Raw genomic sequence first — 13,968 nt, forward strand, 5'->3', positions numbered from 1 at the left:
CCTTGAAGCTATTTATACTTTCTGAGTCTTCGTCCAGTCTATGCTGAACTTCGTAGACTTCTCTCTAAAATACTTCGACCTCTTCTGGTTTGGGTGGGTGTTCGACAGTTACTGGAGGGTCTTGGAAGAGTCGAGATGGGTCAGAGAGAAACTGTTGAATTTCTCTGACCCATCTCTCCCTCCGCCATAGACTTCTCTTAGCGTCAGATAGTATCCGTATTCTCTCAACAATATGCTGCCTGATGGTCAGCAGCTTTGACTTGTTAAGTGTGTGATAACGGGTCCGGAGTTCGCGCGCGAACTTTCGAACCTTGGCGGTAAAATTTCTGCCAGATGTGATGTAGTTAATCACACATTGAATGCGGGCCGCGTACTGTGTTGCCCAGCCAGGTCTGATTCACCGGAAAAATGTCCACGAAGCTGGTCATCCATTTCAGCCAGATCTTTAGGCTTGAGAGAAACCTTGGTGTTGATGTTTCTCCGGGTCGTAAAGCATCGCTCTTCATATATTGGATGCCTGCTCGCGGTTGGTCTTAGTGTCGCCTCTCTTTCTTTGTTGCCGGCTTGTTCTAGTTGTGGTAGAGTAGGCGTTCCGCTTACATAGCCCCTTTTACGAAGTAGTTCAGCATGGTTTCGCAGACGTTGCTGTGAAAAGTGCGATAGTTCCGGGTGTTTCTCGCACCACAGAGCATGCAGCCGTGCCATGTAACCCCGTTCACGGACCACACTCGCATCGTAGCACTCTAGCAAGTCGTGATTCAGTCGCTCCGTCAACCCAAAGGTCACGAGATCCCGCCGATCCATCGCATTGAATCCATTTTCATTGGCTCCCCCAGCTCTAGATTGGTCGGCATTGATGGCCGACCCATTGTCGGGAGCCCTGCGCGTTCTGTTGTTTTGAACCGCACACACACACACACACACACACACACACACACACACACACACACACACACACACACACACACACACATCTATTACCAAATATTTTATTTCTTCTTTAATGATACTTTCCGACTTGGCAGTTTATCTTTTAATTAAGCTAGAGTCAACGTTTTATATTTTTTTTTTCACTCCTTTTTCTAATTTTCTTTTTAAAACAATATCTTTCTTACTTTGAATTCGAATTACGCGGCCGTTTATTTAAGTTCGGTGGCGTCTCCTAACGAGCGGTAAGCTCATCGACATATACTTACGTGGCCATAGGAAACACGGGACTTGGCATGTCATTGCAGGGCTGATGCAACGAGGGGGTAGGTCTACCATATTTTGATGTCCTGCGACAAAGATGACAGTGCCCACATGTTTAAATTTTCTTGCACAGTTTGTCGGCCTAAAACGCTCGTGCGCATCATCAAGTGGCACATCGTAAGATGGCGGCTCTTCCCGCTCATGGAATTCTCCCCTTTGTAGTGAACTCAACGCCGATCCCCCAAGTTCAGATAGCATGCCTAGTCCCGTGTCTCCTCTGTCCATGGGCATATAGTACTGGACTGCTGGTTACGGCTTTCGGAAGTAGTCCAGGCAATAGAAAGAGATGACAAACCGACAAAGTAGACCTGTCCGTTTTTAAGCATAGCCATTGGTGATTGGTCAGTTGATCTTTTTCTAATGATTTTTAGGCAGTTTAAGTGATTTTAAAGAATGCCAATCGAGTTACTGTAAAGTTATACGAAAAGATTTCAACGAATTAGAAGACCTTTTAAGGGATTTAAAAAAATTGAAATATTTAAAGAAATTTGGGAAAATGTAAAGATTTATTTTTTTTTATTTCGAAGGATAATAAATGATTTTAAATAAGTTAAAGAGAGTTTTAAAAAATTCTGAGGACTTCAGGGCTTTAGAGAAATTTTACAGGAGTTCTAAGAATTCAAGTAATTTTAACGAAATACTGGGTACTAGGCGGGATTTTTATGTTTCTTTTTAAGGAACTTAAAAATAATACAAAAATAATTTGCAAAGTGTTGAGGATTGACAAGAGATTTTATAAGATTTGAAGAAAGTTTTACTGATTTTAAAGAATGTCGAGCGAGTTATTGAAAAGTTATTTTAAAATATTTAAATGCATTTTGAGAGATCTTAAGGGATTTAAAAAAATCGAAGATTTAAATTTTTTTTAAAATATTTTAATTAATTCGTGTCGTTTTTTACATATTCTTAAAGATTTTCAAGAAGTTGAAGGGAGTTCTAAAGAATTCGGAGGACTTCAAGGATTTTCAAGAAGTACTATAGGATTTCTAAGAATTCAAGTAATTTCAAGAAATTACTAGGAACTTGGTGGGATTTTGAATTTTTGTAAAGGATTTAAAAATAATTCAACAGGTCTGAAGATGTACAACAAATTTCATGTCAGTTTTAGTGATTTGAAAGCATATGAACCGAATTATTAGAAAGTTACATAATGGGATCGAAATTTTGCGACATCTTTGAGACATCATTACTACATCTATAAAACAACTTTACGATATCCTATTTCCAAGTCGTTAATGTGTCTTTAGGGTATCGTAAAAACGTCGTATCGTCAGACGGTGCCTTTACGATATCCTAAATACACCGAAACGACACGGACATAGGATATCGTAAAAATGTTGTAAAGATGTCGTAACGATGTCGGAGACACGTCGCCAAATTTTTTGCCCACTGGGCAGTTAAAAGTTTTCAATGAATTTTAAGATATCTTAAGGCATTTACAAAAATGCAAAGGTTTCAAAGATTTTCAAGAGATTTTAATTAGTTTTAGTTAATTTTGAAATATTTGTATTGATTATAAATAAGCTACAGGGACTTTAAAAAAATTCCGAGAACTTTAAGGATTTTAAAGAAATCGTACAAGAGTTCTAAAAATTCAAATAATTTAAAGAAATTACTAGAAACTTGGCATGATTTCGAAGTTTTCAAAAAGAATTTAGAAATAATTCAATAATACTTTAAAAAGGTTATTATTTTTATTTCACAATTGTTTTTTTAACACTTTCGCTTTGCATTATTTGTATTCCAGGCCAACTGCATAGCTGGCTCCGCGATGCGGCGACCGTTAACTCGCATGAAAAATATTTTCCACAGGCGTCCAGAAAAGTGACATGAGGCAGATATAAACTCCTATGTAATCAGTGCCCCTATTTATTTAAAATAATTTAAGTAGAGCTTACTATTTGAGGCATTAAATAATCTTCCTAACTTTTTTTTTTCAAAATCTTCCTTATTTAATTTTTTGCAGAGTTAGTCATTGTCTTAGAGAAGCCTATGCTTCATCCGATTTTCTTAAGCAGCCAGACAGTTTTGACTGGCGTGCGGATTGCACCCCGAACTTAGCGCGCGGCCTCAGGCTGCCTGGTGGGCAAGAGAGGGGATAACGCCTTGCTACGGACCAAGTTAATTGAACATAACGGCAGTTTCAAAATTATTTGTCCAATTAACTCAGCCCGTAGCAAGCGTTATCCCCTCTCTTGCCAACTAAGCTGGCTGCATCCACGCGCTAAAGTCGTTGTGCAATCCGCACGGTCAATTATGTTTTTCTATAGGATTGGGTGAAAATCGCAAAAATATTACATAACTTTCTTATGTTTGTATTATTTATTTACTGATTAAGTTTTACATAAGGAATGGTTTCATTCATAATTCGTAGCAAGCCTCACTCCCATAACGTATCCAAACTTCAATGTGTAAAACGTCATTCGGAAGTTAGTGAACCATGTCGTATCTTTTTCAATTTGGTAGCGTGCCTCATCACTTTGAAGTGGGATTACATTTCTATCTGAAAATCTCACTCTTATTAGACGATTTCCCCTACGATATATATCAACTTGTCTTGCAGCAAATTCCTTGGATGAATGTGGTTCTTCAGGATAGTTTGAATCTTTTAAAAAAAACAAGATTTGCAATTAAATCAGAGGTTTACTACCAATCTCAAAACTCCTTGAGATTTTCAGATTTATTTTTGCCATAGACATAGTCTAAGCGCATGTTAAGGCAAGCGGCGCAACCACATTTATGTTTTTCACAGGCGCGTATACAAACAAGCGATTTGGCAAGTGATTAAATTGATTAAACTTTATCAATATTTTGAAAGATTTTATAGGATTTTAAAGGTTTTAAGGTATTTTGAATTATTTCAAGGGTCTTTAAAGAACGTTGACAATTTTTAAACATTTTTTGTAATGATTTTGAGTGAATTTGAAAGAATTCAAAAACATATAAAGGAAATTTAAAGATTTTATAATATTTCCATAAGTTTCAAATATTTTCTAAAGAATTAGTGGTTTTGTAAGATTTTAAAGATTTAAAGATAATTTAAAATATTTCGGGTAAAGTAGTCATCGTGCCAAAAGTTCGAAACCTGAAGAAAATATTTTTTTTATGATTATAAGAATCAAAATAATATAAATGAGCCGTTTAAAATGAAACTATGTATTATTTTTAATAAAAAATGTTTAAATTTATAAGAAAAAGTATTAATATAAGCCATTTTTTGCAATTGAATTTTTTCTGAACGTCGCTTCTTACCAATTTAAAGAACATAATTAAATTTTAATAAATGACGTCTCACATTCACAGAAAAATAATTCTCTAGAACATTATTGTTTCCAAACATGAACAAAAAAATCTGAAAAAATAATTATTTGCTTAAAAAAATTTTCCTTATCAAAAATTTATCTAGCGATGAAGGATTTTTTCACCACAACATTTTGGATTGAAAACCAGGTATGCCGTGATGTAGTGCCCATGTCTGAGATTATGGCCTACATGTTTGCAGGCAAAAATATTTGTTCAGAATGAATTGCACAATGTTATTTTTATGAAAATTGCATATACATCCAGCAAAGACGTTGAAAATCTGTGTTTTATAAAGTCGAAAGTATATGCAAAATTTGAGCTCAAAAAATAAAAAGTTTTTGAGAAAGCTATTTGTTATTAAAAAAGATACTGTTGTTTTGTTAAAGCTAACTTTTTTTGGCTGCTAGCAATCCCATAAAAGTGAAAAAATGTAATTCCCAAAGAGTTATAGTGTAACGCATGCTTAGACGCTATTTGAATTTCGATGCGTTAATTAGGGGGTGGGAGGAATTCAGTTTTTTTCAAAATAAAAATTATTGCAGTCGTAATTTTCAAGATATACACCTGAAATTAGTGAATATTATTTAATGGATAGTGATACTGATTGTAGTAAACTTTTCAGAAAAATCAGTTTCGAATATACTGTTCATAATAGGGGTTTATTTACGTCCAAGTGCGTCAGCAGTGTATGGCGGTGGAGTAGGGGAAGCTGCTCCCGTCTAGGTGCGCCTTATTCGCCGTAAGCCGCCGGTTGGAGGGGATAGACAAAACGATGCTAGCGCGCGGGTTGGCGAGTAATGAGTTTAGCGGGCATGTGTTTTGATTTTTGATTATGTAGAATTATACATGTTAGGTTTCCGAATTGTAAAAATAATGGTAAAACGAAGGATTGCAAATTTTATAAATTTCCTAAAGCATCAGATAAAATACTACAAAGGAATAAATGAATAGCTGCTGTAAAAAGGGAAAAATAAGTAAACATAACTTCGGTTTCAAGCTTCTTTGTAACTTTGAAAATTTATTTAAAAACATAAATTAAAAATTTTGTAGTTCGTCAAAAATTTGTTTTCTAAATTGCCATTTTTTGGTAAATTGGCTACTGAGTTTTAAATTGCAATTTTTAAATCAGAATTTTATTATTTCACTTAAAAATTAAAGATTTTCAAATTTAAAACGATTGAAATAAAAAGGTTGAAAGTGCTTACCTCTTTGGAATTTTGATGAATCAAGGCTTTCTATTTAAAAATATCCAGTTTTAAATATATGATTTATATTTTCTGCTTTTATATACACAGTTAAATACTGCTACTAATTAATTAAATAATTATTCTTTTTTAAATTTAATTAATTTTTTATTTTTATGGTTTGATAATGGAATATATAAGACTAAAACTGTATTTGAATAAAATTTGAAATTAAATCATTTGGACGCTGACATTTTTTTAACGGTTTCAGAGTCGTCTTGGAAAATTTTTTGCTAGCAGATTTATAATTAAAGAAGGTGACAATTGTACTTAAAACAAGCTTAAATTTAACTTATTTTTATTATTATGTATTTCTTTGAAATACTTTTGTTTTGAATGACTTAACCTACTAGCTATGTGACAGGTAGAATTTTTCCAGTTTGTAATCGTATACCTACAAGTCTTTTATTAGAAGTTTTAATCGCTGGTATTCCCAACTTTCCATACACTATTACTAAACTTAAAAGAATAATTTTGAATCAAATTCTTACGTATTCTTGTATTATTGCCCATTTAGTCTCACGCGAATAGACACGCCCATTATTAACTTTCAAATCCGCTAGGCAGCGACACAAGCGCGGCTCACAGTGGGTAGTCGATGGCGCTGAAATTAAATTCACGCCTTCAAAATGTAACAATTGGACGTATCTCATGAAAGAATAGACATAACAAGATTTTTTTTTTAATTTCAGTCAGCTTTTTGGGCAGATTACAAATTTTTCATTGAAAAATCAGAAAAGAACTAAACATGCGTTGTCTGAGGTTTTAATTCAAAATTTGTAATCAGCGCGAAAAGATAGCTGAAATTAAAAAGAAAGTCTCGATATGTCTATTCTCTCTTGAGATACGTCCAATTGTTACATTTTGAACGCGTGAATTCAATTTTAGTGCCATCGGCTATCAGGCACGCCTAGGCGGGAGTAGCTTCCCCCACTCCACTTCCATACACTACGACCGCATTTGGTCGTAAATAAATTGCAATTATCAACAGTATTTTCGAAACTGATTTTTCTGAAAATTTTACTACAATCAGTATCACTATCCAATTAAAAATATTTACCAATTTCAGCTGTATATCTTAAAAATTACGACTGCAATAATTGTTATAAAAAAAACTTCACTCCCCCTCCCCCCTCCAATTGACGCACTGGAAATATTTTCATTTTAAAATAATTTTCAAATAGTAAGTTTCCATTTACTGTAATTCCGATTGTTTATGATGAAAATTACAAAAGTTATTCCATTTGTTTATGAGGCAAAAACGTACTATTCTTTCGCAGCCATTTTTAACGTACTTAATACTCAAAAATCAATTAGCGGCTAAGCGTACATTACACTATAACTCTTTTGGGGACAAAATTTATTTACTTTGGCTTCACGACTGGTCAAAAAAAAGTTAGCCCCAACAAAACAACAGTGCCTTTCTTAAAACCAAACAGCTTTTCTCAAAAACTATTTATTATTTTGAGCTCAAATTTTGCATATACTTTCAACTTTATAAATCACAGATTTTCAAAGATTTTGATAGATATATATGCACTTTTAGCAAAAATAACTAGATTTTGGAAAACGACCATTTTACTGGTTTATATTACTTTTTGAGGGGACGAATCAAACAACCTGAATGCGCGACCTACCAACATAGTGGGCACAAAGTTTAACGACGTCTTTATGACATCGTTACGACATCTTAACCACAACTTTACGACATCCTGTGTCCATGTCGTTAAGGTGTCTTTACGATATCCTAAATAAGTCGTATGATCTGACGATGTCTTTACGATATCGCAAAGACACTGAAACGACATGGACATAGGATGTCTTAAAGTTGTCGTAAAGGTATCATAACGATATCGCAAAGACATCGCCAAACTTTATGCCCACTGAGAAATTAAAGGCCTTAGTTACATTTTTAATTAACGATTAAACTTTTTTTCGCAAATCAAGTCGTTGATCGCAATCTCCCAAAAACTTGATATCGCCAACTTTGAACATTGCGCAATTCGTTCTGAACAAATATTTTTGCCTGCAAACATATAGGCCTTCATCCCAGATATGGACGCTACATCATGGCATACCTCGTTTTCAATCTAACATTTTGTGGTGAAAAGGCACCTTTTCAGTTTTTGTTCTCTGGTCTAGTATGTTTGCAGAGAATGTGTTACCGGAAATATTCAGCTGTCGTTTATTGAAATGCAATCATTTTTTTTTTAATTTTGCAAGAACCGACGTTTAGAAAAAATTCAATTTGAAAAAAAACATGGTTAAAATTAGTGTTTTTTTGTAAATTGAATATTTTTTATTAAAAACAATTCGGAGGATTTTTAAGAATCACCAATATTTCAGAGAAGCGTGAAAGGATTTTATTAGACTTTTTAGGATTTCAATAATTCTAGGGGATTTTAAAGCCTCTCAATAAGGTATTTTGATAAATTTCTCAATGTTGATTTTAAAAGATTCCCAACAAATTTGTCAAGGCATCTAAAAATTTTAGGATATTTTTAAAAATTGTCAAGAATTTAAAATATTTCAGGGTGTTTCGAAGGTTTCACGTGAATTTTAGAAATTTAATTACTTCTCTTATTCCAAACATTTTATGGTAGTTTTCGTGCTGGAAATCAGATCTCCGAAAAAATACTTTTTTTATTGCCCAAAGAATCAAAATAATATTACTGATAACGTCGTTTAGAAATTTTTTTAAACACAACTTTAAAAGTAAATAAATGATTTTATTTCACTATCTCTTCATAATGATTTCTAAATAATGTTTGAGTTTCAATAAATGGTGGCTTATAATTTTGACGAAAGTATTCTCTAAAACTTTACTGTTTCCATTTCGAAAAGTATATATTCTTATAACTGTAATTGTGAAAAATATGTTTTAAACAACTCATTACATTTAAATTTTATTCTCCTAATTTTATAATTGGGAAAACTAGTATTTCAGAGAAAATTTGTTTGAGAAAATAATCAGTTATTTATTAAAAAGAAATGATTCTAAAAAAATTGCTAGAATTGAAAATTGGTAGAATAATTATTTTGCCTAATCTTCCTACTTCTTTTTTGTAAAAAGAATTTTTATCTATTGAAAGACATGACTGATAATATAATATAATCCTGATTTTATGCACGATAAATACGGTAAAAGACGAAAAACTTATTATCTGCTAAAAATTGAATTTAAAAAAAGTAGATAGTTAAATATATGTATTTCAGATAACAGTTTAACTCTCTGGTTGAAAATTACTTTAAAAATACAAATATTTCTGTAAACTCACGTTTTTGGATGAGAAATTATTAGTTTTTAGTAAAAAGTTATTATTGGTTGAAAATTTACCTTTTTCTGTTCAAAATTCTTTGCTATATCGAAAATTGATTTTTATTACTAAAAATTTTGTTATTAAAATTTTGTCCATGATTGATCTTTTTTGACAGAAATTGAAAATTGAAGGAGAAAAAATTGAAAATTCATTTATTTTTTATTTTCATTCCAAATTTACCTATTGTTAAAAATCTATTTGATTTGGATCAAAATGCAACGACTTTGTTCAACATTTGTCTTGTTATGTAGAAAAATAGTCTTCTTAGTTGAAACTTCATCCTTTTGGAAAAAAATTTCTTTTCATTGTAAAGTAGCCTGTTTGTCAAATTATATTTTACTAATTTAAAATTCAATTATTCTACTTTTAGCTAAACATTTATCTTTGGTTGTGAAAACATTTAATTTTAGAGTTAGATTATTTTCTGGGTTGAAATAACAACCATTAAACCATTCGTGAGAATTTATATTTTTGTATTGAATATTCAATACTTTGTTTAAAAATGTAACTGTTTTATTGAAAATTCTGTATGACGGAATGAAGGATGCACCGGTTTTCATCACATGCATGGCTTAGTCCCATTTTAAGTCAGTTTTATTAATACCAGTGACTTTGAACTCAGTTTTAATTACTTTTTTTGACAAAGCTAAAAGTATAACTTAATTTTGGCTTAATCAGGGCTGCTAATAGTTCGATAATGTTCCTGATTTAAACCCAGGTTCATATTCACATATTCAGATGCCCATATGCAGACGCCCAGATTCAGATGCCCACATTTAGAGCTTAAATACGAAAGAAGAAGTAAATGCACAAATAAGTTACCGAAATAAATTGTTTTTAAAGATACAACCATTGTACTACTATTATCCAAAAGATGACACTATTGCATTTTCTAGTGAAAATTTATGAAAGCTTTTATTTGAAAGCTCTTAGGATGTATCTTGAAAGATTATAATGGATTTCACGCGATTTCGTGGAACATTCAAATTGTGCATCAGATTAAAAAAATATTTATTCGAGATGAATCTGTATTATCATCAGAGACAGTTATCATCAATCAGCTTGGATATCATTCAGCAATCCGGAAAAAAGGAAATCAACACTATTGATCAAGTTAACTCTTCAAATAACAGAAGATATTTAACTATTTTAAATTTATTCAACGAGTCCGAAGCCTGCTATTTTAATCTTGAAACTTTAAAATTTTTACCTGATGTGTTATTTGTTTTTAGACACGGCGCGGGGACAAATGATCTATTCGCACGGCCGAAAAGAGCTTATTATAGCCCTGCCCAGATTTAGCCAAAATTTGGTCCTTGTTTCAGATCAATAAATTCTTACATCCTGCAATATTATACATTCGTGGATTATCAACTCTTGCAATTTTCCTCACTCCATTATATTTCATCGTGGTCACCAGAAAATATATGTCTTCTCTAAATTCCAAGTATTGTTCAACCTCGTACTGTGCGTGCCATTCGGGAGGTATTTCTTGATTGCGCTCTTCAAGCCGCATACGGGCCGGGTGTCCATCCGCATCATCCCACACTAGAATCCAGTGATCAAGATATGAAAATCTTCGAGTATGTGGTCTATGTATCCTAGGGGCATTTAGTTCTGTAAAAAGAAAATTAATATTTGTGATTTCAAACATATGAAAAAACTTCAATAAAAAATGTGCCCGCTTCCCGGGCAAATTCTCGTAGTGCGCTGCGTGCGCGGGCTGATGGTTTGAGCGCGCCTGGGGCGCGCGACTCTTTTGTCAAAGCTCCTACGGTTGTAACTAACCAATCACTCTTCATGACTAATCACTCTTTTGTGACCAGTCGCTATAACACATTCTTTTAAAGGGGGAGGTGGAAAAGGAGTTCGAGGTGCGACCAATCACTCGTCTGTGACCAGTTGCTAAAACTTATTTTCTTACAGCGAGAGCTCGAAAAGGGGTTCAAGATGTAATCAATCACTCTTCCGTGACCAATTGCTATAATGTATTTTTGTTAAGAGGCAGGTGGAAAAAGGGTTCGAGATGTGACCAATCACTCTTCTGTGACCAGTCGCTGAAACGTATTTTTTTAAAAAGGGAGCTGAAAAAGAAGTTCAGCATGTGACTAATCCCTCTTCTGTGATCAGTCGTTCAAACGTATTTTTTTAAAGGTTAATCTGCAAAAGGGGTTCGTGATTTAACTAATCATTCTTCTGTGACCAGCTGCTAAAACGTAATTTTATAAAGGAGGAGCTGCAAAAGGGGTTCGAGATGTGACCAATCATTCTTCTGTGACCAGTCGCTAAAACGTAATTTTGTGAAGGGAGAGCTGGGAAAGGGATTCGAGATGTGACCAATCACTCTTCTGTTACTAGTCGATAAAACATATTTTTTTAAGGTTTTTAAAGTTTTTAACACTAGAAGGACCGGAAGGTCCAATTTGAACCTTTTTGTCATTTAAAAAGCTGCTGTTCCCTTAAAAGTTTTTTTGAGGCGCCAACGTTTTTTTACTTTTCCTATGATTGGATACTTACTATGTATTGGAAATTACTTAAAACTGTGAAAATGTGACTAGGATCCAATTTGGACCCTCCAGCCTTCTAGGTATGTGATTTTTCCGGCACTTCTAGTGTTATCGCTGCTATCTGAGTTATCTGACAATTGAAAATATTTTTCACCAATCTCTGTATCATCGTCGTTCTCCCCTTGTTAGTGTGTTTGTTGTTATTGATTGTATGCCAATTTGTGTATATATTTACAAATTAATATTTCTAATTTTTTGATAAAATATTACAATTTAGTTAAGGCCATGTGACAAGTGGGTCACGTGACTAGATTCCTACCATAACGACACTTGTTTTATTTCCCGACTCATTTTCACATGAAGCGTCACATCAAGTTGAAAATTTGGGATAATAAATAAGAAGCACTAAGGAAGTAGATTTTAGTCATGAATTATAATAATTATGAAAAAAGTATAAGAAAATTGTTTACATACGAAAACTTTTTTAATCATTACATAAATTTATGACCAGACCCACCTTCCTTAGTGTTTTTCCTTTATTATCCCAAATGTTAAACTCAAACTGGCACTTTGTATGAAAATAAGTTTGGAAATAAATAAATTAATTGAAAAATATTTAGCGTGCGTCATGAGATCAGGAACGTCTGTGTCCTCTAGCTAATAAGGAGTAGCTATTTAAATAATAAATAATATATTCAACAAATTTTTAAACTAAAAGAAATTATGGTTGTCTCATTTCTAACTTAAAGTGTTAAGAATTGAACAATTATATATTAAATTCAAAAATCTCGAAATTAAATGATTTTAGATTAAAATGTTAACAAAGTTTAATTTAAAAAAAATTAAATTTGAAATATTTTCGTTTTGTAGATGGGATTACAATTCGGAATTCTAAAAATGAAACAATTAAAAGTTGAAAAAATGATTCAATTGTGAAATAGAAAAGTTGGTTTCTTCTCTTTTAACTGAGTTTGAAATGTCCGTCTCTTTGTAACAGTTTTAAAATAGAAAAACTTCAGAAGTTAAATTTATTCCGGTGGCATTTTATTAAAAATTTCTTAATTACAAATCCTTGAAACTGAAAAGTTTGCAACTATCAAGTCTTTCAATTTTGATACTTATCGATCTCGAAGAATTCAAAAGCAAAAATGTTTTGGGCATTTAAAGTTGAAACAAAATTATTCAGAATATTTGAATTTTAAATTATCAAATTTGAAACTGGTTAAAATTGAATTATTAAAATTTCGAAAAGTGTAATTGAGAATTTGAAAATTGTTCATTTCTGACCGATTAAATTTACATAAAAAAATAGAAATTGTTGAGGGTTTAAGAAGAAAAAAGTTTTTTTGCACCTTGAAAGGTGATGTGAGAGAGAGAAAAAAAAGAAAAAACAGAGAGAGAGAAAAAGAAGAAGAAAAAAATGATGGAAGAATAAGATCCTTCTTAAAAATCCTGTAAAATTTCTTGAAAATCCCTGAACTCCTTCGAATTTTTTTTAATTACTTTAATTTCTTTAGAATTATTTCACATTTTTCGAAGCTTCACGAAATTTACTTAATTAAAATTAAAGGAAAGCCTAAATTGATAAAAAGAGAGCTCTATTACCAAGGGGTAAGCTAATTTTGCATTCTGGCGGAGGGTTTTGGCAGCCTATTATTAGGCTATAAGAAATAAAATGTGCCCCCAAAACTCTCGGCTATCCTTCTAAGTGCCCCGGAATGTTCGATTTTCTTTGTTTTACATTTCAGAGGTTAGGATTTTAAAACATATTGTTCTCTTTCTTTGATTTCTCGAAAAAGAAAATGTCGCGAGTTTTAGATTTCTTTCCCTTGTTTGTTAAACAAGGGAAGTTTTACCGAAAGTGCGGTCTTATTGTATCGCGTCGTACCTCGTGGTCGGTGATAATTTGTAATTTAAAGTTTTGTGGGGATCGACCACGATTCAATTAAGACTTGAAAGATTGGGGTTATTTTTTCTCCTTTTAAATTCTTGAATCATTTTATTTCCGGTATTTTAGATTCTAATTCGCTTTCAAAGTTGTTGCTTGTAATGGCGTCGGTATCCTGTTTAGGCAAGTCGCGTTTCCGTGACATTAGTAGGGGTTAGTTTAAATTTCATTCTTAACTCTTTTTCTTGTGTACTATCTCAGGCCTTTTCGCCAAGATGGCTGCTTGAGCCTATCTTACAAATTTTTTTTTTCTTTCTTTTTTTCAGCTTAGCGTATGCAAGAGGATTACCCCCCTCCCCACAGGACTGAATTGAGGTGAGCCAATTATAAATTAAAATAACATTAATGAGATTTTTCAACAGGCGGGAAAATCTTATTACAAAATGGCGCTCAAC

At 32.7% G+C, this 13,968-nt stretch overlaps 1 protein-coding gene across 1 annotated transcript in view; it reads right to left on the reverse strand.

Moving 5' to 3' along the window:
- Positions 1-3,590: 3,590 nt before the first annotated feature.
- LOC117175202 overlaps positions 3,591-13,968 on the reverse strand; it is a 22,309-nt gene continuing 11,931 nt past the window's right edge. The window contains exons 2-3 of the mRNA XM_033364844.1: positions 10,460-10,735; positions 3,591-3,856 (exon numbers count right to left, since the gene is read on the reverse strand). Coding sequence (XP_033220735.1) covers positions 3,609-3,856; positions 10,460-10,735 — 524 coding nt within the window. The 3' untranslated portion in view covers positions 3,591-3,608. The remainder of the gene's footprint in view (positions 3,857-10,459; positions 10,736-13,968) is intronic.

This window comes from Belonocnema kinseyi, chromosome 1 (assembly GCF_010883055.1).
Source record: "Belonocnema kinseyi isolate 2016_QV_RU_SX_M_011 chromosome 1, B_treatae_v1, whole genome shotgun sequence".
NCBI classification, from domain to species: Eukaryota; Metazoa; Arthropoda; class Insecta; order Hymenoptera; family Cynipidae; genus Belonocnema; species Belonocnema kinseyi.